This window comes from Hyalella azteca, unplaced genomic scaffold (genome assembly GCF_000764305.2).
Source record: "Hyalella azteca isolate HAZT.00-mixed unplaced genomic scaffold, Hazt_2.0.2 contig9625, whole genome shotgun sequence".
NCBI lineage: Eukaryota > Metazoa > Arthropoda > Malacostraca > Amphipoda > Hyalellidae > Hyalella > Hyalella azteca.
In genome coordinates, this window is record NW_025939693.1 from 377,689 (window position 1) to 404,193 (window position 26,505).

Below are 26,505 nucleotides of genomic sequence, written 5' to 3' on the forward strand. Positions count from 1 at the left end.
CGAATGCTTGCGCACTGAGTGACTGAAACAGTTTTTCTCGCCCCGCCGTCTGGCTGCTGGCAGCGACGCCGTCCATTGGCTGCATTGCAGCATTGCGACTGCAAGCCACTAGCCAGTCGACGAACAAACAACAGAAAAACTTTAATTCTGGATCATCTAACGAAATAAATATGAATACTACCTTTCAAATTTAATTTATTTCCAGAGATCATGATTCCGTAGTGTGTGAGTTCGTAGTTCAACACTATGCAATTCATTGATTTCAGTAACCATAATCTGAAACCATTTCACCTTGAAAACTTAGAAACAGACGGCACCGGTGCTTGCAGTGCAAGCAAGCTCGATCGCTGAAAGAAAACGGTGGCTCCTCAATGATTTAGACAGAGACTGAAATAGCAGGTGACACTGATGTCGAGAGTAACGTATCAGCGTTACTCTCAAATTGGAAGCGTTACTCCCGAATTGATCCATTAGAATTGGATTATTTGACTGCTTAAATTTCAAGTTTATCAAGAATTTAAAAGCAAATAAAACAGCCTAAAAATTCACCATTTCTTATGAGAGAAAACGATTGATCGAGCAACAAATTTCCTTTGTTGAATGGCTCCGCGTAATGAGGGACACCTTGGTTGTCTTTGTCAGTCCTGATTCAAGACCAAATCAGTGGAACAAAGTCAAAAAACGAAGGAAAATGAACTTTGTAATTTAGTTCTGAACTTCGGAATATAGTTCACACGTTTTCCAGTTTTATGAGTGATTATCTTCAATTATTTGACCATGGCGAATCAGAAATCAGTCTGTCTGATCAAGTTCAGTAATTGAATAATTGTGAGTGATACGTATAATATGCAAAAGTGTATAGGGATTTCTTTCTGGCTTTGGTCTGGATAGCAGGCTGAGTGATTTCCACTAGAATCTTAGCGACGTCAAGTTCTATGCATTTATAAAACATTTCAGTTTTCAGGAGGCAAATTTTATTTCATAATAAGCATAATTTGTTCGTGATTTCTTTAATTTCATTACCGAAACACAGTTTGATAAATCCTGTTGTCTACGAGGAGAATTGACGGAATAATGGATAAGCTGAACATAATCTGTATCATTATTCTGTTTCAGCCACGTAGGAAATATTTCATACCTCAGATATCATTCTTCACAATAATTCCTGTGAGGAGAGAAAAAATCAGCGCGATTAAGATCGGGTTTTATTTCATTTTGAGAAAATTTTGTAATGCGATAATTGGACATTTTGATCCCATCGGTGATTTTAGCTTTAAAGAAGGATGTCGGATGTACGTTGAACAATAGTTAGGTGAGCACAATAATTGCCTTAAAGTCTAAAAAACACATTTGCATTTCCAAAGGGAAAAATTCTGCACTGGCATGTTGCATGTTCGCCCTCAATCCTCAACAGCTAAATTAATAGTAAAACTAGTAGGGGTTTTCTTATCTATAAATAACATACACAAATCTGGTAAATACGACTAAACATACATCATAAATAATTTTTCTGGATTAACATGAAAGGGACGATTCTTCATAAGAAAACATTTGAGACATTTCAGTCTACCAAAGACCAGAAATGCTATATGATAGTTGGAAATATCGTGATGATATCGCGAATGAAACGGAAAACTTTGAGCCTCGATGTCGGGGAATGAATCAGTAGGAATAATTTGGGACCTTGTAGGAAGCGAATGAGAAAGGATACAAATGCGAACAAACGACTGTCCAAGCGTTACAGGATCATTTACCAGCGACGGTCACATCAAGGAACGAGTGGTAATTGAGTACAGTAACGAAGAACAGTTCATTATCAGAGTCATTTGTACGTAGATTATTTAATGCACTTATGATTTTAAGTTGCTAGAGTTTCGAAGCCTAATGTTTACGAAAAAATATCGTCACTGTATCTAGTAAAAAATATTCATCTGACTAGAGAGCGGAGTAACAATTCTATCTCGCGTCAAGCCGGCCCAACACTATCATGTGCAGCCTTGGTCAATCACCCAATTAAACATAAGCATAGAACTTTTTCAAAATTTGTATTACCAAATGTTTAAGAATTTAAGTGCTAGAAACTTGACCCCTGTAATGTTACTGCAATGAAAGAATCTTATATGTGAATTACGAAAAAGAACTTTGAAAATTTTCAACAATAATTTGCCAAAAAAATAATTCATGATTAAAAACAAGTCTATTGTTTCTCCGTCCTTTAAGGTCCGTTGACGATGGAAAAGACGGTAAAATTTGTGGTCCGCGGAGTTATCTACCTTAAAGTCTGAGCAAGTTTCGTGCCTACGCAGGACTGAGGCAGATGCAGGAGAAGCTTTTGACGCCAAGCATGACTGATAGTTGAGTAACTATGAAGAGTTGCAAGACAAAAACTTGCCCTTACTCACGTTTTCATTTCTTTTTGCCTAAAAGATAGAAAAGACTCCGGCATCATACAGTGCGTTTTTTAAGAAGGAATTGATTTAAGCACGTCTTGTGAGCAAGGTCGTCGTATCTAACAGTATACGCACAGTTCCCAGGTTGTACAGCGCGTCTTTCATTGACATTGAATTTTTTCCGGGAAATCAAATTAAAACCCATACGTTTTAATAAATGTTTTAGCCAATCGTTATTCAAGTTTCAAAAAGCATAGCCAACATCAAATTTTCACCCGAAATTACGGTTTCGTAAAATATAACTATAATTTGTGATTATTTTTCGCGCACTGCTCCTGCATTCCCGGTTGACAAAAGGCACCAATATATGAATATTATTTAGAAATATGAATTTCTGAAAATGGAATAAACTTCTTGGCACTTTCAGGTTTTGAAAATCATAAAGAAATATGTTTTTGACCGCATGTGATTAACAAGAACTCCAGGACTATGAAAATTCGACTAAAGTATTCATCGCCTATTGAAACGGCGATGTTGTATAAATAACTTGATATGCGCGATGCGGTGCAGGGCACCTGTAAACATACAAGTAATAAAGATCATGATAAATGCAGTCATCAGCCATCCATTGATGAAGTGGCACATAGAAAAGGAATGAAAAATGGGCGAAGGGCGTCAGAAAATGTAAAGTGAAGTGAACAATGAATGCTATTTTCCCTTCATGCCAACACGCGCCATTTGATATGTTCTTCAGTTTAACATTAATCGAATGGAATGAATTCAACATGTCTCACTTTGAATATTCTTCTATCACATAGAGCTCTTCAATTGTTAAAAAGATTATGAATTTCAGGAAAGTCTCCTTTTTTCAGGAGACGTTGAGATATTATCTTACTTTCAGCATAAATAGACTGATGTTTCAATGCACAGAAGATCGCCATTCTGAAGAGTGCTTCTGAAGCTGAGCTCAGGCTATCATATAATAAAATATTATTTAAAGATCTCTGTTCGATACCTCACGAAAGAGGCACTACTTTCATGAGATCATGTAACACGGCCACTGCACATCGAAAATAGTACCTACCTATCAACCTGCATATAGTTGATATATATGATATATATATAGAAACCTACCAACCTCTGATTAACTTATCTAATCATAATGAATACATGTGTTTTCAGGAGACGTTGAGATAGTATAATCCTTAAATTAGGGTTAACTATGCTCTACTCAATAGGTCTATAATAAAATCCACTTTACAAAACCAACGTAACTTTTCTACCCTGCTTGTTGCTATTTCTATTGTTCCTGAAATGCTGTTCCCCCATTCTGGGGAGAGGATCAGGCGCGAATTTGACATCACCTCGCCATTGTCTAGAACTGTCGTGAAAAAGTTCTGATGTGACACCACCACCACCATCTTTTCTCACTAAAATGGAAGCCGGTAGCTGCCCAGAGTCTTGGCTCAGTTGAGGCTGACTCGTGTTACTCACACTGCGACCTGATCCTAATGCAGCAGCTCTTTTGTGATAAGCTTCTTGCAGAGGAGTTGTTCTACTATTTATGGAATGAAATGCGTAGGGCTCGGCCAGCAAAGGATTTGTTTTTGAATAAAAAGTTTGTTTTTGTGAATACTGAAGAGGCCCGCGCACATGCACTGCCTCAGGGGGAATGCAAGCAGTGTTTTGAGACCTCACATCGTGAGAATACACGAGCCTTGATGGTTGGCTAGGATAATAGCTATTTAAGCCACCAGTGTTCTGAGGAATGTAGTTCTGCTGATGAGCTGGCTGGTGCGCAGCTGCATGCGTCATTCTTTGAGGAGGGCCACAACTGTAAGCCAGACCTCGCGCAGCGCTCAAGGAGGTCATTCCTAAAGTAGGCACGGAAAAATTGAACCGATTTGATGGGCCAGACAAGTATTTGTACCGAGGGTCAGTATATTGTACATTGGGTCCTATCAAATTTGGTGCAGGAGTGTAACGACTAACGATCACATTTTGGGACTTGGTCAGGTTGTCATCATCCATTGGACGCTCGTAAGATCTATGGACATTAATATTCTTCAGAGAAGTAGAAGTGAACGAATCACCGAACCTTTCGCTCGGGAAGGCGCCATCTACGCTGCTGTAAGTGTGTTCATAAATGTGAGCGTCAAATGGCTGAGAGTAAATGTTCTCGTAATCAGGCAAAGGTTTTCGAAAAAAATGTTGAGAAGGTCGCCCGCCACCAGAGCTCTCTGGCAACTTTCTTCCGACAGGATCCAGGCTGAATGAGCCCTCTGGAAGTTCTATCGTAGTGTAGTTCACCCCATCAATAACGTTACTGTAACTATTTGGACTTATTCTAGAATACGGACTTGTAGAAAATTGTTGTTGCTCGGCACGAGTACGCTGATCGAGACTGCTGCCGTAGCTTTTCGAGTTCAGTCTCGGCACACGATCTAGATTGCAAAAATTTACTTCTTCATATCTACTGTTCTCGTCAATATTAGCTAAACTGCGGGTGTTCATCCAAGACATGCCGACGGATTCCTGTTTAAATTCATAACTATCGTTAAATGAAGGAATACTCTGACTAAAATTTCGTCTCTCTCCGTTAATTTGACTCGTTCTATTTTTATACGAACTGCCTTCAATACTCAGGCTATTACACTTACCAAGCAAAGGTCTATCAGGTTCCTCGTCTATAGTTGAGTTTAACACTGAGCTCTTTGCTCTGTAACCGTCTACAGCCTCCACACTTCTGGTCCTTCTCTTAAATGCTTCGGATTTTCTGATAGCCGCTGAAGACATCTGACGTCGACCTAAGGTCTGAGCGCCAAATTTTGAGTCGTGGTTTCTGAGCAAAAACTGGTCCTCCTCGTTAGCGCCCCCGACCAACATAACATTTTGCTGATCACCCATAGAATAAAGCTGCTGATGCCACTGATTATTGTACTGGAATTGGCTAGGTTCTCCCTCAATATTCATACGATCAGTCTCGTACGTTGCTCTCGCACTCCTTTGCGTGGGCTCTGAGTGCAGGAACTGGTGACCAGCAGAGACGGTAGGGTAAAAATTAGTGACGTTTGGCGATGGCCAAGTTAGTACCTGCTGGTGGCTGCCGCTACTGTGAAGCTGACTTTGATGATAAGGAGGAAAACTTTGAGTTCTATTTGATTTTGTGGGAAGAAGGGGGGAATGTTCATCAGGAGTACAGTTAGAATTAAATGTGCTTACTAACAGATGGCTAGTCTGCCTTAGAGATGCAGAATTGGGCACGTTTTTGTCAGAATTTTCAACATTATATCCTGAAGAACATGCTTCTAGCTCGGCTCGCAGTGGTTCAGTAACTCCGTTTGGACTTCCATTCGCCTTATTTCCACCATTATCTTCAGTTTCACTTTGCAACTGTTCTAGCCTCGAGGCGAATGCATCAAGATCACATTCATCTAAACTCTTATTCTTCGTGGAAGTAGATTCAAGCACACATTCATCCGGTCTGTTTTTCAATATAGCCTTCCCTGGGTTGCTCTCCATTTGCATTTCATTCTTGGTGTAGGCAGATTCAGGCAGACTCTCCCCCAATCTTTTACTCAATACTGCAGCCTCAGGATTGTTTTCAATTAATATTTCAGTCTTGGTGTAAGCAGATTCGGGCACACATTCCCCTAGTCTTTTCCTCAAGCTTGCCTTCCTATTAATGTCTTCAATTGCCTTATCATTGACCATGAGATTACATTGCGGCTTCTCCGTACCATCCCCACAATGACTCGCGCCAACTTCAATTGCGACCGAAGCAGCGCCTTCGTTATTGGCTGAACTCGTTTCATTCACTTGCTTGGCTGCTGAAGACCTGGTGTACCTGGAAAGAAATCGACCTCTTCCAGGAGCTCCAACCGCTGCCGTGTCCTCCAGTGTAGACTTAGAAAAGATTATGAACTCTTCAATGGCGCCTCTCGAAGAATGTTTACCTTGTAGCATGGAAGGTGGAGGCAAGACTGACGGGGAGCGTGCGCTTTTTGTACTTCACTTGTACTGTTCGCCGAAGCACGTAACGCAGCGTCTCCAGCACGAGAGGCTGATGGAGATGAGGAGCAGGACCGCCGTCACGGTGTACACGAACAACAACTGCGACAGGGCGAACAAGTACACCGTCTTCGAGCACCTGAAACATTGCATAGCATGAGTAAACATGAACAATAATACTTTGAACGTCGTTACTCTAAGCGGTCGGCAGGAGCGTTAACACGAACATGTTGAAATGAAGCCAATGGGAGACAATACTGATAATAGGGACAGAATTTTAGAGTAATTTTAATAAAAGGTCGACTTGCATTAATTTTATTAATTTCTTTTTAAATTTCATGCACCGAATATTGTAAGTTCTGAATATTTGTTAACAAATAAAGAATTTTGCAGTATCTTTATCATCAAATTTCGTCACAGTTAACGATAAAGTTGAGATGTTCAAGAAAGATAAACAAATATTCTACAGAAAAATATTAGTACACTTCGAGAAATGGATGAGTCATGTTGTCCAAACAATGATACACTTTCTTAGCCGCAGCATGTTCAGGGAGCAGGCGTAGCACTGATACGCAATTTCACCAGGTAAACTGAGTTAGGAGGAGCCACACAAGGGCAAAATGTGCATCGCTTTCTGAAAAAAGTCTCGCTCATTACTCTGAGTATATGTTGTGTAGGAGGACTTAAATCTCTACGAATCTAAGCCCTCGAAGTCGTCATCAGACTCGGGCTATGCAACCGACAGATTATGACCTAAGTCTCACCAATCGTTGGGTTGGAAGAGAGGCGCTTCGTATCTGGGCAAATAAATTTTGTAGACCCAGTAATTGCCGAGACCGAACCATACGACGAGGAACACAGACAGCACCACGTCCGTCGCTCGGTAGCTGATGGAAGTGAATATCTCGTCCAGGCCGTCGTCGGCGAACGCGTCGTCGATTCTTTCGTAGCGGCGAGAGCGCACCTGTACATTTAAGTTAATTATGATAGGTCTGGTTTCCATTCATTAAGTAAAATTGGAAATAATAATTATTTTGCAAGAGCTATATCTCAAATTGTAACTATCATAAAGGGATATGACTGATGAAGTGGAACAAACGTGGACAACATTGAAAACACGAACGAACCAATTCACCGCCCCTTCGTATACAACTCGTATAATTGATCATTTAAGCATTTTGATTTATTTAAGTGAATAATGATTTGATATCATTCTTGTACGAGTATAATATTGGGGTACCGATTTCTCTGCAATTCATTAAATTTTGATCCCAGTTTCAACATTAGTGTTTAACCCTTGTTCTGCTACATTCGTACATTCAGTCATTTATCCCTCTACCGCCTGACACGAGTAACCATAGCAGTATTGTCACAAGCCGTCTTCTCAAAAACGATACATTCTAGTGAGCACAAAATGACTTGCACTTATGGTTGCCGCCACGAAAGACTATTTTAAAATGTTCTCTGTTGCGTACAAACGTCATCAGGTTGCTACACTCAATAGTTCACGAATAATTCGAGTTGAAAGTTCCCAGAGAGTGACATACGGCGGTAGAGGATTACCAATGATTAAGTCATTTTTTATAGGTTGTTATATTGTACCAAACACAGTTGAACGAAACAGGATAAGTAAGCCCCGACCACACAAATCACCTGCTGGCATATGAGCCACATGCCCTGTATGGCATCACACAAATCACCTGCTGGCATATGAGCCACATGCCCTGTATGGCATCGCACAAATCACCTGCTGGCATATGAGCCACATGCCCTGTATGGCACCACACAAATCACCTGCTGGCATATGAGCCACATGCCCTTGAGGGCACCAAACAGCCCCCCCACCAGGAGGTATATGGGGATGTGAGGCTCGATGGGACACTCGTGTAGGTACTGGATGCCTGCGGTACAACATAAGAATTAGCAAAGAACCAAGTATGAGTATGGATAAAACTGATATGAATGAGTGTATGAGTGTGGATAAGACTTAAAATAACAACTGATTTCAGAACCGGTAATGCAGGAAATTGAATGTAAAAAGGAGCCTATATTTGAAGATAATAATTTATCATCGTATAGACGCCAAAATAATAATATGCGTTAAAAATTACTTTTAAAAGACAACATTTCTGAAGAATCCAGTGTCTCCAATGTTACACATGTACAATGAATAAATTTCTAATTTTATTATCAAGTATAAAAATTAATTTTAAATTTTATTTTTTAAATTAAAAAAAAAATTTCGAACGCATTGTCTCCGACTTTACGCAAGTGTGCAAAATTTCAGATCGATTGGAAAGGTATTAAGTGTGTTAAATATCGATTATAAGATTTGTAGCAGACAGACAAACAAACAAGAAGTGAAGTTGTAGAGAAGTGTTGTAAAAATGTGTATGTCGTGAAAAATTTTCTGACATATACATTATCTTAAACAATCTGAAGAAAAATCAATTCAACAAAAGTCATAATTCCCTTAAATAATACAAATTATTCGCATTGCAATAATTACCCAAAATAACCATAAGGAGAGGCACTGCCATGGACACCATCAGCAGGCCTGTGGTAAAAACTGCACGAAAATGAAAAATTATTCCATTATTTTCGCATTATTGAAATTGCTGTTGGTTTTAATATTCCATCTCACTTGCCCACGACCATAAATGCATTTAAGACTTCAAAAATGACGATGAAGCGACTTTTATAAAGAGAAATTCATCAATATTAAATTGCCGAAAAATATATTTCAGTAAGGTGCTAGGTTCCGAAACACATAATTCTCTCGGGTACACAGCAGTCACGAGCGTGCAAGCAATGAGGGTAGCCTGCTCACCTGTCCTGCCGAGAATTTTGAATGCCTTGAAGACGAAGGCGAGGGTGGAGGAGGAGTCCAAGTTAGCGTCGCGCATTTGGTAGGCGATGGAGCCGTACGACGCCATGACGTGACTGGTGCTTTTTACAGGCAGGGGGATGCTGGTGAACAGTTGCTGCCGCTCTTCCAATGCAGACTGCACATGAACAAGCCTTGTCAATCATTAATTAAAAACTTGCTCTTATCTCTTTAATACATGCATTTGATGTAGAGACATGTAGACATCTTAGAAGCGAGACATCTTATAGAAGCGAGACATCTTACAAGCGAGACATCTTAAAAGCGAGATAAGCCACCGCTAAGAAGAAAAAAAAGAAAAAGGCTGCGATACATGGCCTATTGCTGCAAGTTCGGCCGCTAGGAACAGTATTCGGCCGTCACGACGGCCAAGGGCGTCCGTGATGTATAATGCTTTATTCCGGCAACCGTATCATCCTGCCGCTCAGTGAAGCGGTTTAGTAGAAAAGCCCCAACACTGATGTCATGCATCGCATTGTGCCGCGACTATTGTTCAACAATCGCATGAATAACTCGTCGCGCAAGGAATAGATTGTGCATAAATTGCATAATGGTAGAAATAATAGTCTGCAAGATTATCAATGTCCATTTTGTAAGTCAATTAAACGGAGATGCTTTTCCAGTTCACACCGGAGTATCATTCAAGGCATTATTCATATACATTGGTACTGTTGAATGGCCAGGTTACAGGTGGGGCTCTCTGTGAGGTTATGAGGTCTTCCGTCAGGTTATTTGTGAGGGTTTCAGAATAACTTGGTACGTTATTACTTCTGGCAAATGAGCAGCTCGAGCGCTGCTATGTGAGGAAGCACTACAGAACAGACGCGGCTCAAGCGACCTCAATGTAAGCCATCGGAAGCTCCCGGTGAGAAGATGATGAGGCTTTCAGAGAAAAGCCCTCCAGAAATTTGGCCAGTACAGTTCCCTTGAGATGGCAGCTGAACAAAATCAGAGGATATCTTTATGAAAAACTTGAAGACCACAATTTACTGAGTTCATGATTCACTGGGCTTGAGAATACGAAATACTCGAATTTCAGATAATTCGGAAACTTTTTCATTTCATTTAAATAGGGCATTTTACATCTGGTCCCTGATTTATATAAAGTCCATTATTAGAAAATTATATTTTGTGCTATGAAGGCACATTACTACTGAATTAAATAATCAAATGAATTGCAGAAAAAATCTATGAGAAATTTTCTCGTAGAAGCCTAGAACTGAAACTGAGATTCGTATGGATTACCAAAGAAAAAAATAGAACCTAGAAAATATTTACGAGCGAGGCAGCTCACATGACTGGAAAATCCGGCGTCGTTCGGCAGCGCTAATAAATATAATATAATTCGAGACTTCGAGCCCCTCGAGAGGTTCGACTGAACAAGGAGAAAATTACGATACTGGGGAATCTTCATTAAACATTAGAGTGGCGAGTCGATGACGCCTAAAATAACTTCATCATTATCACATAACGCCAAAGCAAACCATCTTTCCCTTAATGTGTGCAGTAAATCATACGCAAATTATAATTTGCGGCCGAACACAGAGCTTATTGAAGGCAACTATAATGTATATACAGCGTCTTATTTAGAGTCTATTAGAGTCTATTAGGCCGCAGCGGCGGCTTTCATCCAGGCTTTGCTGCAACAGGGCACTTAGACCAGCTGTGCGCAGACTGGCCGTACTCAGACCGGCTGTACTCAGACCAGCTGTGCGCAGACCAGCTGTGCGCTGACTGGCCGTAGTCACACCGACAGTACTCAGACCGACAGTACTCAGACCGGCCGTACTCAGACCGGCCGTACTCAGACCGGCCGTACTCAGACCGGCCGTACTCAGACCGGCCGTACTCAAACCGGCCGTACTCAGACCGGCTGTACTCAGACCGACAGTACTCAGACCGGCTGTACTCAGACCGACAGTACTCAGACCGGCTGTGCTCAGACCAGCTGTGCGCTGACTGGCCGTACTCAGACCGACAGTACTCAGACCGGCTGTGCTCAGACCAGCTATGCGCAGACTGGCCGTACTCAGACCGGCTGTGCTCAGACCAGCTGTGCGCTGACTGGCCGTACTCAGACCAGCTGTGCGCAGACTGGCCGTACTCAGACAGGCTGTGCTCAGACCAGCTGTGCGCTGACTGGCCGTACTCAGACCGGCTGTGCTCAGACCAGCTGTGCGCTGACTGGCCGTACTCAGACCGACAGTACTCAGACCGACTGTGCTCAGACCGACAGTACTCAGACCGACTGTGCTCAGACCAGCCAGAGTAGTTCGTGCAGTGGCTCTTCGCGTGACAGAATTACGGCTTACGGCTCATGAGGGCGGCGGTGACATGAGTGGTCCTGTGAAGTGCAGCTCCTCCTGTGTAAACTGTACAGTGTGTGATGCAACTGTTGGCTGAGTACTCTTCAGTGGATATATACCATTCGAAACATTGGACTAAGACAAGCTTGTTGAAAATACAACGGTTATGTAGCTTCGGCTTATCAGGCCTCAGAGTGGCATCAACGCTCCCAACATCTTTTAGAGGTGAAGAAACCAGACATCCAGACAACGTTTCCCTAAATTGAATTAATGCCTTCAAATTTAATGAAAACTTGAAGTATTGATCCCTCCTGCTTACCATCAATGGAGCAAATAAAATATTGTATCTTTCTAGTTTTTGAGACATTTAGGAAAATAGTCGTAATATAATTCTCATTGATATTTACCATTGCATCTGATTCGCCTAGAAACTGTAAAATTTTCCGGTGAAAAATACGTTCGAATATTCTGAGAACTATGTCACATGGAAATTAATAACCGACAGAAAATATCATTTATTCTACTCTACGCGTCAAAGTATAATAAGGCGTCTTGAATGAATTAATATATTCCCCGGTCTCGGAGCACAAACTTACAGAATTTACCCAAGACACCCAACAGCTACGCCACTAACGGTAAAAAAAACGCTTAAATAAACGTTGTTTCGTTGAATCAACGCTAATTCAACGTTGTTTTAAGGTCATTTGCCTGCTGGGGCAGAGCCAGAGATAGAAGAAAGTTTTCTCTTCAGAGACCGCAGAAGGAACCGAGGTTTGTCTCGGGACTAACTTAGAAGCCCTGGAGGTAAGCGTCCTGCTCTAGCACAGACAAAGCCACACTGCAGTTTGCTGGCAATGGAGGAGGAAAATGTTATTAGACCAGACACATATAGAAGTTATTACCAAGAATATATGGTCGTTGATGCGACATTAGAAGAGTAAAAAATTAGAAATTATTCATTATTGTATCTTTGTTCGAGAATTCACATGGGACATATCTTGACTTTAACGCAATCTGAACATATTAGTGCACTGCACTACTATTACAGCAGCTAGTATTTAGTAACAAATAAATTTACGTTTCCTCGCCTCAGATCTCACCCTTTCCCTCAAGTCGTCATTCTAAGTATCTGGCAATTAAGAAATAAGATTGTTAACCAATACTATATCCTCTAAGTAATAAATAATAGAAGTAGAAATTATAAAAATCAATCTAGTCACCAACGCAGCTGAGCATCACATCAGATGAAGCTTCTTAATTAGGCACGCAAATGGTGACAAAGTATTTCGATCCTACAGCCAGGATCTCTATTCTAATGTAGCCTTTTATTGAAGTAACATACAAAAATTATGGATCATGTATTTCACGAAAAAAAATGAATAAATAAAGAATTTTACAGAAGCTAGTGACCATAAATGTGCGGCCAACAAAAATAACTATACTAGCACGAATTTTGAATAATAGATGTATGAAAGTTTGTTTCACGGGAGGAAGAGTTTAGGTAGTAAAACGCTATAACAAAAAATGACTCGGCAATTCGAAAAAAATAAAAAAGCAAAGTAAAACTCTGGTATGTATAGAATGAAACGAAAGAGCATGAAATTTCAACACATATAACCAAAACTGCATTGGACTAAACAATAAGAACATAATATTGTATTATTGTATCAGTTTCACCTTAAAAAAGGTCCAGATAATGCGCACAGTTAGATGCCCGCCACCCAATGGATATCTTCAATCCCGCCACTCAATGACCAATTTGACCATTTTAAAATTTCACACAATAGAAATCTTCGAGCTCGTCACTCAACTGATCTCTTCAATACCGCCACTCAATGGGTATTCTCAAGCCTGCCACTCTATGGATCACTCTAATCTTGTCGCTCAATTGATATCTTTATGCTCGCAACCGTCTAAAAGCTGCGCGAAGAAACAAACGAGACATCCTTGCAAACTTTTCTTACAAGTAACCACTTACAAGTAAGCCAAAATTTAAATACTGCATGTAACTGAATTACAAATTCTCGTCAGTATTATTAAGGATTCTAATTCAGATATCAAATACGAGCACTGATTGGTAGGCTGGCCTGGAATTATCACGTGTAATTTTTCTCGTGCGTCATGGCAAGCGCGTGCATGCGTGGAGTGGAAGCATGAGCAAGGGACTGGACTCTGGAGCGGCGCTCGAGCGTCCTGACATTTGATCAGCAGTCGTCACTATACGCGCCTCACATGCATTATTCTTCCCCGGCATTTGGCTGACATTACCAGCCTCTCTTGTAGCACCCGAGCGATTCCCATATCAAAGGTTCTTGTCCAGTTCATCAGAACACTTTAAACACTTGCTATCATGCACTACTTGATGAAACATGTCTGTGGTGATTGTAAACCAATATTATCCAAGTTAAAGTTTGCCGTTCAAAATAGCAAATTTTACAGACCAATAACGTACTATGCGAAAAAAATACTCTACTTAAAAGGAATCTACCGCACACTGAGTGACGTCAAACAACGCGGAGTAAAAGACGACGCAATAGTCACATAATTCAAAGATAAAACATTCAAATATATTAAATAAATGAAAGATCCATGGCGAAGAGCGATATTCTTCAAGGTCGCTGGACTGAAGACAGTTGAGCAATTACCGCATCACGCACAGTCCAGGAGCTAATCGATGACATTTTAATTCAATTGAACTGAGATTACAGTTCTGTTCAAGAATGTACAAATTATGAACAGTATAGATGAAATTATATTTTTAACTTGAAGGGTTTCGTTGTAATCTTATTAGGGGTTTTATAATCTTGGAGGTTTTCGCTGAATTACCAAAACCATGACACAAAAGAAACAATATCAACGACTACTCCAATATTTGAACGGCTAGCTCGTAGCCACCCTTCCCGCGATGGTATAGAGTAACCGTGATGGTAGAGTAACCGTGATGGTAGAGTAACCGTGATGGTAGAGTAACCGTGATGGTAGAGTAACCGTGATGGTAGAATAACCGTAATGGTAGAGTAACCGTGATGATAGAGTAACCGTGATGATAGAGTAACCGTGATGGTAGAGTAACCGTGATGGTAGAGTAACCGTGCTAGTAAAGTAACCGTGCTGGTACAGTAACTGTGATGGTAGAGTAACCGTGCTGGCAAAGTAACCGTATTAGTGTAAGACCAGCTTCGAGGTTCCATATAGTGAAGCTGGCCAAGATTGCTTGCGCCCTAAGCGTGATGAGAGTCAATATGGCGTGCTAGGAGCCTAATATGTTGACCAGAACAGCAATCAGTAGAGTTGAGCACGAGTTATGGCGCCAATTACAGCCTGATGACATTATTGAGTTAAAGGCTGGAAACACTCTCGCTTGGTGCCCTAGAGGCGCTGCTCAATATATCTATCAAGGCATAAGCCCTTAAGCTTTTCCTGATGACATCGTTGCTTCCATGCAGCAACGGGGCTAAAAATATTTATAGGGGATAATATAAATTATAATCGACGATATAGATTCAACAAATCGAATAATAACGCATACTTGCTATGATGAGGGGAATAGTCTCGGCCAAAGGATGAAAAATCTAGCGAGTACACATGAAGACAAGAGTAGTGCATTTCAGGTTTAAACGACGGTCATTCACACACACGAACGGTCGCCAACTTTTATTTTTTCGGGGGTTTGTTCAACCCAAAAATATTTAAAAATTAGTTCAAAGCATTCAGATCATAAATATACTATCTTGAAATAATAATAAATGGATTAAAAGAGATTAAGTTCCGACAGCTGCAATCATTTAGGAGTGTTTGATTTTACTGCAAAACTTTTGCCCCAAAATCGCCTTGGGTTGCCCAGCGCGCGTCGAAGCGTGAAATGAGCCTAAGCGGACCAATGTGATTTGGCAAAGAATAATGGAGTTCTTATCGTGAGTTGGATGTATGTGCTGCGTGGGGGGCGGAGAAGGTGAGATATTGAGGCGAGGGAAGCGAGGAAAGAAGAAGCTCCAAAATAAGTCAGGATATTGCCGCAACAGTGCAGTAAAACGGTAACCATAAAAGAGCTATTAATTTAAAACAAGAAATTAAGCTTGAAAAACAGGTAGCAGTAACATCAGAAATATACACATGGTAATAATACACAATACACTGATGGGTTTTGTTTATCTTTGCTCGCAACGCAAGCAAATTTTTGGGCGCAAAAACTGGTCAGCCGAGAGTCCCAGAGGGCAACAGCCATGAGTTACAGAGGGCAGCAGCCGCGAGTTACAGACGGCAGCAGCCGCGAGTTACAGAGGGCAGCAGCCGCGAGTTACAGAGGGCAGCAGCCGCGAGTTACAGAGGGCAGCAGCCGTGAGTTACATAGGACAGCAGCCGTGAGTTACAGAGGGCAGCAGGTCCGGTTAGTTTATTTAGCAGCCGAGTCATATCGCGATATGAATTTCAGTGCCATATCTCAATGTAATGACGCAATACGGTCTTTTAGATCGTCTGATATGTCCTTGATGTGATTTCTTTCTCGTGTGGACATTCAGAGAACACAGTTTTCAACATCAAAAACCAGAGCAGCCAAGATTTGAAGAGTTGCAATTAAAAACATTTCATTGCCAATGCTGAAGAATATTCTGGATTCGTTTAGACTAGGTTGACGCTCAAAATAAGGTGGCCTTTTTCAGTGACGAAATTAGAAAAATCGTATAAGATACATAAAATATATTAACAATTAAATTGGCTTATTTTTCGTCACCTCGAATTGTCCCAATTTTCAAGTTTCCCCTCATTAAATACCCCATTGATTATCTAACACTCGACTTTAATGGATGCACAAGAGCGAAATTCGAAAAATGCTTCGCTCGCTTTCGCAACTACTATAAAAGATTTTACTTAATAATTTTCTAAATTGGCTGCGGTATTTAATTCTTACGAACTGAAGAAGGTTCAGTGTTGGGTTCATTAAAAGGCAAGCGGGTCAAAGCTACTAACTGAAGCACACGACTAAACTTAAAAAAATTATCAAAACAATCGAAAGAAGAAACGAAAACACTTTACCGTCATCTCAAGATGGCGGGAAACATCGAACTCATCGCTGGTCATGATCGGCGTACAGCAAAAAAAAAAAAACTCATCAGAACTCAGGCATATTAGTTTGACGAGGCAACCAGACATCGAGGACACTTGGAACTTGCGATTAATTCGAACCATGCAGTTTCTCTCATCAAACCTGACTTTCACTGACCTCAGTCCTTCCTGCTTTTGATTACATAACTTGTAATTAATTCGAACCAGTTTCTCTGGTCAAACCTGACTTTCACTGACCTCAGTCCTTCCTGCTTTTGATTACATAACTTGTGATTAATTCGAACCAGTTTCTCTGGTCAAACCTGACTTTCAGGGACCTCAGTCCTGCCAGTTACACAAGCGACTTCAGTGTCACGAGGATTAAAAACCCTCTCGAGTTACCTGGCTAGAGAGACTTAGTTTCTTTGAAGTTAAACTGCGGGTATTTGAGGTAGCAAAGTTTACCAATTGAGCTTGGATCGGACGTGGGTCAAGTTAAGAAAGTTTTAGCGGTAACTTGCGATCTTCTCGCTCATGAATTCCCAGGGCTTTCCAACCTAAATTTTTAATGAAGAGGCGCGGCAGTGAATTTCAATCGAAGAGACTCGATGAGAACTACCAAAGAGGCTTCAGAAGACTGTCTAACCTAGGGATAAATCAAAGCTCTCATCTTTCTAAAGTTTATGAGAACTTTATAATCTGGTATTTATAACACAAATCTGAATATTATTATCATGTGCGGTGGAAAAATTGGTGACAAAGTATTTTATACTGGCCAATAGGTAGGAGTTCATAGTAGGGAATAAGAAAAGGTTTTTCGCATTAGGCAGTAGTTAAAAAGTACTTTGTAGTAGATAATAGGAAAGAGTTTGAGTTTCTCAGCATACCGTATAGGAAGTAAGAAAGAGGTGTGCATGCAGTTGGTAGGAGGAAGTACAGTTGTGCAGTAGATGGAAGACACAAGTTTTGTAGTTGATAGTAGAAGTAGTTGTGCAGTAGATAGAAGACACAAGTTTTGTAGTTGATAGTAGAAGTAGTTGTGCAGTAGATAGACGACACAAGTTTTGTAATTGATAGTAAAAGTAGTTGTGCAGTAGATAGAAAACACAATTTTTGTGGTTGATAGTAGTGATTGTGCAGTAGATAGAAGACACAAGTTTTGTAGTTGATAGTAGAAATAGTTTTGCGGTAGATAAAAGACACGAATTTTGAAGTAGACATAGAAGACACAAGTTTTGCAGGTTTTACAGATGGTAAAGTAGGGAGCAACCCAAACAGACGCTCTGCCCCCATCGGAAATCCTCCCGCCTCCTCCTAATATGCCATAAGAACCTTGTGTTTTCCACGAAGCCTATAAGGCATCACTCAACATTGATCACAATATTACAGCAATAAAACTGTGGTATATATGATCCTCATGTAAAGGCAGCATTTGAAGCGGTGCTGAACGCAAAATAAGCTGGAAATTACGACGTAATTAAATTAATTAAAATCAATTGTCAATACATAGGAAACTATCTATCTGGAGGAATGAATTGTATCAATATCGCATGATTCAAGCTATATAATTACTGAATTATTTGAAATTTTAAAACACGAGCAGCTCGACATCGCAATAAAACATGCTGGTAAAATAGTTATCCCAACATCTGGAAAACACCAGTTTACAGTCTATTGCTAACCGCTACGTATGCCGGTATATGTATGTCTTAAGATTCAATGCTTTAAATAATAAAGCAATGAACGACCTTATGCATGTTGCGGTCTTGAGCCTTACAAACTTTGATTTAATTATAAAGTTTTTCAATCAGACATGAATGCAATTAATTTTCCATTGCATTGACACTAAAAAATGAATAAATTGACCAAGTCAATCTCGTCCACAGTGAAGTAATAACAACTTTATAATTAATAAGATACGTCAATTCAAGCAACTAAGCGTAATTTGGTTTAGGGACAACTTATGTAATTTAAATAAACCTGCAATGGGGAGGAAGAATCTCGTGGTCTTCCATATATTAATACCTTGTGAAATGCAGTTTTTAAAACAAACAGAACACATAGAAGTGAACATCCAATTATAAATAGATTAAGGTTAGAAAGTTCGAATTCACTAAAAAAAATTTGGCCAACATCTTAGCGATAAGGTTGAATGCATGAGCTCTGTAGGCCAAAATAATTTTTTCTACATTTATGTTCTTATAATAATCCCGAAGCACCAGCGCATTGCCAAGGCAAGAAGACTTGCAGAGGCCAGATTGATCGCGGTCAAAATGCATTCATCATAATGTTTTGATCACAATAATCTAGGCTTCCTCAAGGTAATCATCGTTAGATAGGATTCGTTTCAGGGCTGGAATTCTCTGTTTGTCAATTAAAAAATGCGTACGTTAGGAAATCTTATATATCTATCCAGAATTTGATCTAAGCATAGCATGGAGTTTCAAGCTTACATGCATAAGTTGCAACCTTGAACTCATTTTATACTATATTGAATTGAGTTTTCCGAACCACAAAAAAGCCAATTGATGCCTTCAGCTTCATGTATCTTCTTCAGCAGCAGAGCTCTTGTCCCTGACAGCTGAACAACTCGAGCGGGAAGAACTCTACGGGAGCGCGGTGAAGGTTTTGAGCAACACAAGCGGGGCGGAGCCGACGATCAGCGACGATTTGGCTCACTTGTCAGTGAAGTGACGGCGCTGGATTTGCTAGCACGATAATAATTCAACCTGTGCCCCTTTTCTGCAATATTCGTAAAGTGTAGCTAAATTTATAAAATTTTATTCAAAATGCCAGCCCATAACATCACCATGTCTCCCATCATTTGCCTAACACTAGGCGGAAATTATTTAGTAAGAATGCTAATGGTACCGAACAAAACGGTAATATTCGTTTTGGCAATAAATAAACATCAATTATTAAGTACCGATTGTACACACGTTTTTTCCCGGCTTATCTATCAACTGGCCACAGAGTCTCGATTGTAATGTGGCGAATCATATAACGTGGTGAAACATAAATGGCCAATGGAATCTTACTGCTTATTAGGCTTCCTCTTCACTTTTAAACATGTGAATCAATTTAATATCTGAAAATGTTTAGAAATAATAAGAATAAACAGAATTAAGAAAAAATGTGATGAAAGCATCACGAAATGTCACCAAATGGATGACAACTTGACTCCAATTCTAATGTACGAAATTAGATTAATTTTTAGTTAAACAAGCAAAAAAATTTACAGATATTGTCGTACCTGTGTCAAGCAAATTATTTTTCTACACGTCACTTATGTTTTCGTAAAGAGAATTATATTCCTCACACAAAGATGCAGGCAATGCCAATCTTAGGGCGCCGTATGATGGCTCGGCCATCTCTTGGCCACCCATAAAACGCCCATGGTTCTATGAGGACTTGATCAGGAAGCAGATCTGGTACGTGCCAGGAAGCAGCGGCATTCCTTCAGGATTCCCTCCATTGATGGCACCAGCTCGGGGACAGAGCCCACCAGCCCGTTATGATAAACTCCACACGATGTATAGCCATTATTGCTGAAGAATAGGCCAGGGAATTTATTAGTAACTTTCACGAAAAATTAGAATGAATTATTTTTTGTTCGGTTTTCAGGCGACAATCGATGACGCTGATCAGATTTTACTCTAACTTGAAATACGAGCTAGAAAACCAGGCACAAAAGTTCATAAATCGAACTAAGAAGTTACCATTAACATGATTAATGTCGGTGCAGGGCTTTCGAGAACGTGAGCGTCGAAGGTATTTCCTTCCATAAGATAATTACTAGTGCTGATAAATTTAACATGAATTCTATGTTAATGTTAAATTTTATCGCCTTGATCAGCTTTCAACATTAAACGAGTGAGAGGAAATCTACCTTACAGAACAGAACTTTCAGGGTTTGATTAATTAAAGACCAATGCGCAAATTTGAAGTCAAATTCTGGAACCGCACATACATAGATCATTGATTATTCCACCACCGAATTCATTGATTATTCCACCACCGAAATCATTGATTATTCCACCACCGAAATCATTGATTATTCCACCACCGAAATCATTGATTATTCCACCACCGAAATCATTGATTATTCTACCACCGATATCGGTGCCGTCCCAACTCCGGTAATGCATGCATAGCCATCATCCGCAGCACAACGCGAGCTCCATGCCTCAATAACGATTAAATGAATGATAAATAATAACCAAAATTTCAGCAATGTACAAGAATCCACTTCAACCGCGACATTTTCCGGCTCGCAATGATTTTTTTTTCAATAAATATCAAGCTATGTATTCTCCATGATGTCGTTTTAGACTTGTGTGTATTTCGAGAAAATATTTTTCATAAAAAACTCGATGGTTTCATAAAGAAAAACGATATTTCGTCAGCGCCCAGGTCCCAAAAATAAGGAACAAACGTGCCCAATAAATGTGTGAAAGGCAAACGAAAATTCACAAAACATGAGTGAATGATGAATAAGTATCTCCATTAAGTTTCCGAATGAACTAAGGACAGGCTAAGGGTTGTCGCAAGCATTAAAGGTCTCGCCTTATGTCTCGTCGACGGGGGAATGCAGGCCGGCGAGGCAGCAGCAGCACCCCAGCTCATTACATGCACTCTCCAGGCTAATTAAAAACATGCCTCGGTCACAAACTTCTTATTCACGAGCGAGACAAATGAGCTGCCTTTTACTTCACTTGAAATGGATGCCTGAGTTGGAATTAAGTGTGCTCACATGTCATGGACATAAGTTGAAATTAAACTCTTAAAAAGTTCATCTTTGCAAAATGATTAAAAAATTATTCTATTATACTTTTAACCAATTATGGTCTGACAACGATTATCGCAGATTCGATGAAAATTTTGGTTACCGGGTCATAACTACACTCGTCTTAATGTGTTCACTCACATTGATGTGTTTTGTTGATAGTGCATCACTATCATCTAGGGCAACATTATCACCAAACGCAACACTAACATTCAAGGCAAAATTATCACCAAATGCAGCATCATCAAATGATAAACCACTTAGAGAAACAAAAGAAGTTTAACCAGAAAGGAAGCATGATAAATCTGAACTGCTGTTCGGATCGAAGAAAGCTTGCCGTCCGTGCGGACTACAAGTAAATTAGAAGCAGCAGGAGCATGTCTCTGAAGTGGGCTCGTGACCGCCCACCAATGCTGCTATTAAGCAATCTTGGTGGTCGGGGCGCAGTGAGTTATGCTTAGGATCGTATGCAGTGAGTTATGCTTAGGGTTGGGACGCAGTCAGTTATGCTTAGGTTTGATTTTTAAGTTCGTGATGTCTGTGGTCTGCATGCCAGAGCTGAGGGTCCAGTAATTGCATGCATTCACTCCAGTGAAACGAGTCGACCAAAATCAAACTCTTCAACTATGGTGACTCAGCCAAGATAGGAGTTGATGAAGCGAAGTAAAAATTTTGTGTGGTGCGATGCTTAAGAATGATTTTAGAAGGGAAGACGACGAATTAACGAGTCTAACTAAGTTGACGATGTTATGTCGCAGATAAGTCATTTATGCTCGAAATAAAGAAATTTGCTATCCGTTCGCATATTCAAATTATCATGCAAAACTATGTTTGTAAATCAATTATAAAGTTAATATTTTCGAGGTGGGCGGCAAATTTCATTCGCTGACTTGCCAGATATAATTGAAAAATAATTTAACGGGGAAAAATCGAATTGATGAAAGATATTAGAATAGAAGAAAGCCACACCAATGACAATTTTATTATGCCACTCAGAGGATAGTATGTCAAATAGCAGAGAAATGCATTGTGATCACTTTGCACCAAGTTTGTTGCTTTGTTTATAGGGAATTAAAGGCCACATTCGAACCTCTCGAAAAAGGAGAGTTTCCCCCATTTGCATCTGCGTGACAAGGGAGACGCAAACGAAAAACGACGTGATAAGAACAAGTCCAGAATAGCAGCTGCGAGGTAAATATTTTGACCCTAGACGCCCGGCGTGACGTCACTGGCCTTTTATTTGCATGTCTCTTTTAATACAGTCGCATGAACAATAGATACGATACTTCGTTATTTAGCAACTACAGTGTATTTATCGTTGCTAGTATTTAAACCGACATGAGAGGTTAGTTTCATTTGCATTTAATGAAAAACCAAAATCAAAAGTAAAACAAAGCATGAATTAATTAGAACTCTTGAGGGCCGAGCCGAAATTGCCACACAAACTTAACGGCCGACGGCACTAAATTAACTCAGACGACGACATTTTATTGACATTACAATGGATAAATTAGCGAGTTTAAACTTGAACTTGATAGTTGCTAGCAGGACATTGAGTCTCTGCCACGCTGTAAGTCTCTTACGCAGCAGGCGGCCTGCCGAGTCTCTGCCTCGCTGTTACAAGTTACGCAGCAGGCGGCCTGCCGAGTCTCTGCCTCACTGNCAGCGATGTAGGAGATCTGAGGTACCACAGCGATGTAGGTGATCTGAGGTACATCAGCGATGTAGGTGATCTGAGGTACCACAGCGATGTAGGTAATCTGAGGTACCACAGCGATGTAGGTGATCTGAGGTACATCAGCGATGTAGGTGATCTGAGGTACCACAGCGATGTAGGAGAACTGAGGTACCACTGCGATGTAGGAGATCTGAGGTACCACAGCGATGTAGGTGATCAGAGGTGCGATGTAGGTGATCTAACAGATAGCACGTAAGGCGGGACTGGAGTTAAATTGTTACACGAATTTATCCATTTAAAATCACAGAATACCTTTTAAGGCAATGCATCAACTAAAGATCTAAAATATAGACTCCATAGGCAAAAAAATTCGACAGAAGCGAAAAATTTCAGCTCGGTATAAAATAATAATTTCTGACATGCCCCAGATCGTCTTCATATTAAACAAAAGCTAAAACGTCGACAAATTGCCGGAAAAAGCAGCTGAAAGAACTTAGAAAAAATCGTCGACAACGGCGGCGACATCACGCGACGGTGTTTAGTGATGACCTCTGCCAGCAGCAAGGTATTAATCTATGGCAAATAAATATCATCGCTTTAAAATTCTATTCCATTGAGGTCCTCTAGATTAACAAATATACTCAATGTGACAGATAGTGAACGAATACGGAATAAATAAATGCTCATTCTCATGCCTATGCAGTGCATGTGCAACACGTTAGCGCTGAAGACCAGCCACGGGCTGCACCGAGCGCACGATCGAAATAGAGAACTGCAAAGTCTGAAAAATTCAAGAGTCGACAGTTCAAAATGTGTCGCTGATGTTACCAAGCTCGCATGACAGCGATCGCTAGATCTTTCAGCCGAAATTGAGCCGTACGGTGCATACAAAATTGAAAATCGTCAATGACGATAAATGTTGGGACATAATTCAGCGGGATTGAAGCTAACGTTTGACAGGCGAAGAGTTAATAAGAATAGTTTGCCGTGTAGAGAGTCTGGTCGATAGCGTGAGGGTCAATGCATGGCAATTGTACAGAACACTCACCAGGAGCCATAGTGACGGCATGACATCGAACATCGGCGCGAGTTATGCCACGGGTGAGCCATAGTGTATGCCGAGAACATCTGGCATGATTAAGACGCTTTACAGCATGATTAGATTATAGGATTAAGGGCGCAAACGACGTTTAATTGTAAGATTATAGTAATAGTACGAGATTAAATGCGCAAATGATGCTTTACTGCAAGATTATAGAACGGGATTATTGGCGCAAACAATGATTTACTGCAGTTTGGGAAACGCCATTAACGCTAAAAATGAACAGTTGTGAAGCTTCATGGGAATAATGTCATAAACTGAATCGGGTATTTCGAGAATTTTTGCAAAATTCACACGAAAGTGTTTTATTACACACATTCTATCAAAATAATTATTGATGCATTATTAATGTGGCGATGACCAAACTTCGGCTTTTAACTTAATACAGCAGGTCCAGCAGTAGCAATGCAGTAACAGTAGCAGCGATGAGCGGATGTCATAAAGGTCGGCTCATGAAAAGAGTGCGGATAGTGGCGGCAAATTGGTGAATGTGTTTTTTTAATTTTAATTTTTTTTAATTAATTTTTAATTAATGTGTTTTGACTTAAGGTGACATCAATCGCGAATAGCTCGTCACACTCCACAACTTTAGTTACATCATAATATTCCCAAGTTCAAAGTCGCCCCATTTTGAGGTTCCGCCAGAACATAACTTTTTGGAAAATATAACTCATGAAGCACCTTGAGCAAGTCGTTGAGTGTCACAGCATCCATAAATAACAATCAAATTTGATCTGAAAATCTAATTCAACATCTCTATTGCATGGGGAATTTTGGTACTACAAGGATTTTTTTGATTTGTGCCAATACCAGAGTATATTACAGCATATATTGTATTAAAATTTTTTGCGTGGAAAATTCAAAGCCTAAATTCTGGTGCTTTCTACACGTATGGTAATTAGGTTAGACTAGGTACGGTTCTTTAATTATATAAATTAAGAATGCCAGTCCGTGTACCTGCCACAAATCCTGACAAGATACGAATAGCTCGATCGCCCACAGAACTACGGCTTACGTTCAAGAGCTGAGCAGTCAATATTGCTTTTATTGCTGTCTCATTATATTAACCATATAAAACCGATCTATGCACGTCACACATGACTAGTACAATTATTATTCTGTCTATGGGTAACAGAATTTTATAATGCTTTTCAGCAATTTGCGTGCAGGTCGAAAGCGCACGATTACTGAAATTAGCAGACGAAATATCATTCATTTCGAATACCGTCGTTAAGTTAAATCAAAATAACTCACTGGTAAACTGAAAATATTTTATTCCCGAAAATTTAGTGATATATTTGAAGAAAAAGGTATAGAGAAATCTGATTGAGCAGGTGCGTCATTCACCACTGACTCGATATCGATAATCCTTTCAGGATCTTCAAAGGACCGCAGGCAATCTCGACGGCCTGCTACGCGAGCCCACGAACTTGGCCCCCGCTCCCCGCGGCACAATCCGTCCTCTTGCTTGCATAGGCGCTACTTTGTCGACCAAGATCCATATCTTGCGCCAGAATGTCGAAGTAATTTAGGAGCGGCTTTTCACGTGGCACATCAAAGAATTTGCCGCAGATGAGACTGAGTAACATGGCACGTTGAATCAGGAAATAAATGGAGTGGTTTCCTGCGAGGCTGCTCAGTCTCGAAGAATATGAGCTTCTCCAGGGGTGACGTGATTTTTTTATGCAGATGTCGAAGCCAGCGTTTCAACGAACAACATTGCCTCAAGACCATAAGCTATTGTTAAAGTTAGTTTATTGTTCTAAATCGACAAGAAAGAGCACGAATACAGCGCAATAAATTGGCGCTCGTATAGACACACGCTGAATTTAATTTACACCTTCGTAATTTTCGATTTAGGCATTTTCACCTCAAATAATAACTGCCTAAACGCAAAATTTGAACTGGAAGACTTACCGGAAACTTATATTGATTCCTTAGTATGAAAGAGTTCTTTGAGGCATTTTTGCAAGATTTTATGAAACTAGACATACAATTTTATATACTAGAAATACAATTTTTTATAATAACTGCATAATAAATAATATGTTTTTGCCATGAATCCGACAGGACATCATTAAATCGCCTTGTTAGCTTTTGCGCAATTAAATTTTAGAGAATTAGGTCTATATTTTTAATTGGCGTAAAAAATAGCTTACGTAACAAGTAATGTGGACCTCTCGCGACACTTCTGCGCCTGCGGATTTCTAACTTGGGTATAACTTCCTACACTGGCAATTAGGTGAAAATATCTAAAACGAAGTCTTGACTAAAGGAAACATTCCTTAAACAAAATTGTTCA

At 40.1% G+C, this 26,505-nt stretch overlaps 1 protein-coding gene across 1 annotated transcript in view; it reads right to left on the reverse strand.

Moving 5' to 3' along the window:
* Nucleotides 1-1,190: 1,190 nt before the first annotated feature.
* Nucleotides 1,191-26,505, reverse strand: part of LOC125178413 — a 95,313-nt gene continuing 69,998 nt past the window's right edge. The window contains exons 3-7 of the mRNA XM_047882092.1: nucleotides 9,232-9,406; nucleotides 8,911-8,970; nucleotides 8,196-8,302; nucleotides 7,166-7,365; nucleotides 1,191-6,540 (exon numbers count right to left, since the gene is read on the reverse strand). Of these exons, the coding sequence (XP_047738048.1) occupies nucleotides 6,402-6,540; nucleotides 7,166-7,365; nucleotides 8,196-8,302; nucleotides 8,911-8,970; nucleotides 9,232-9,406 (681 nt within the window). The 3' untranslated portion in view covers nucleotides 1,191-6,401. The remainder of the gene's footprint in view (nucleotides 6,541-7,165; nucleotides 7,366-8,195; nucleotides 8,303-8,910; nucleotides 8,971-9,231; nucleotides 9,407-26,505) is intronic.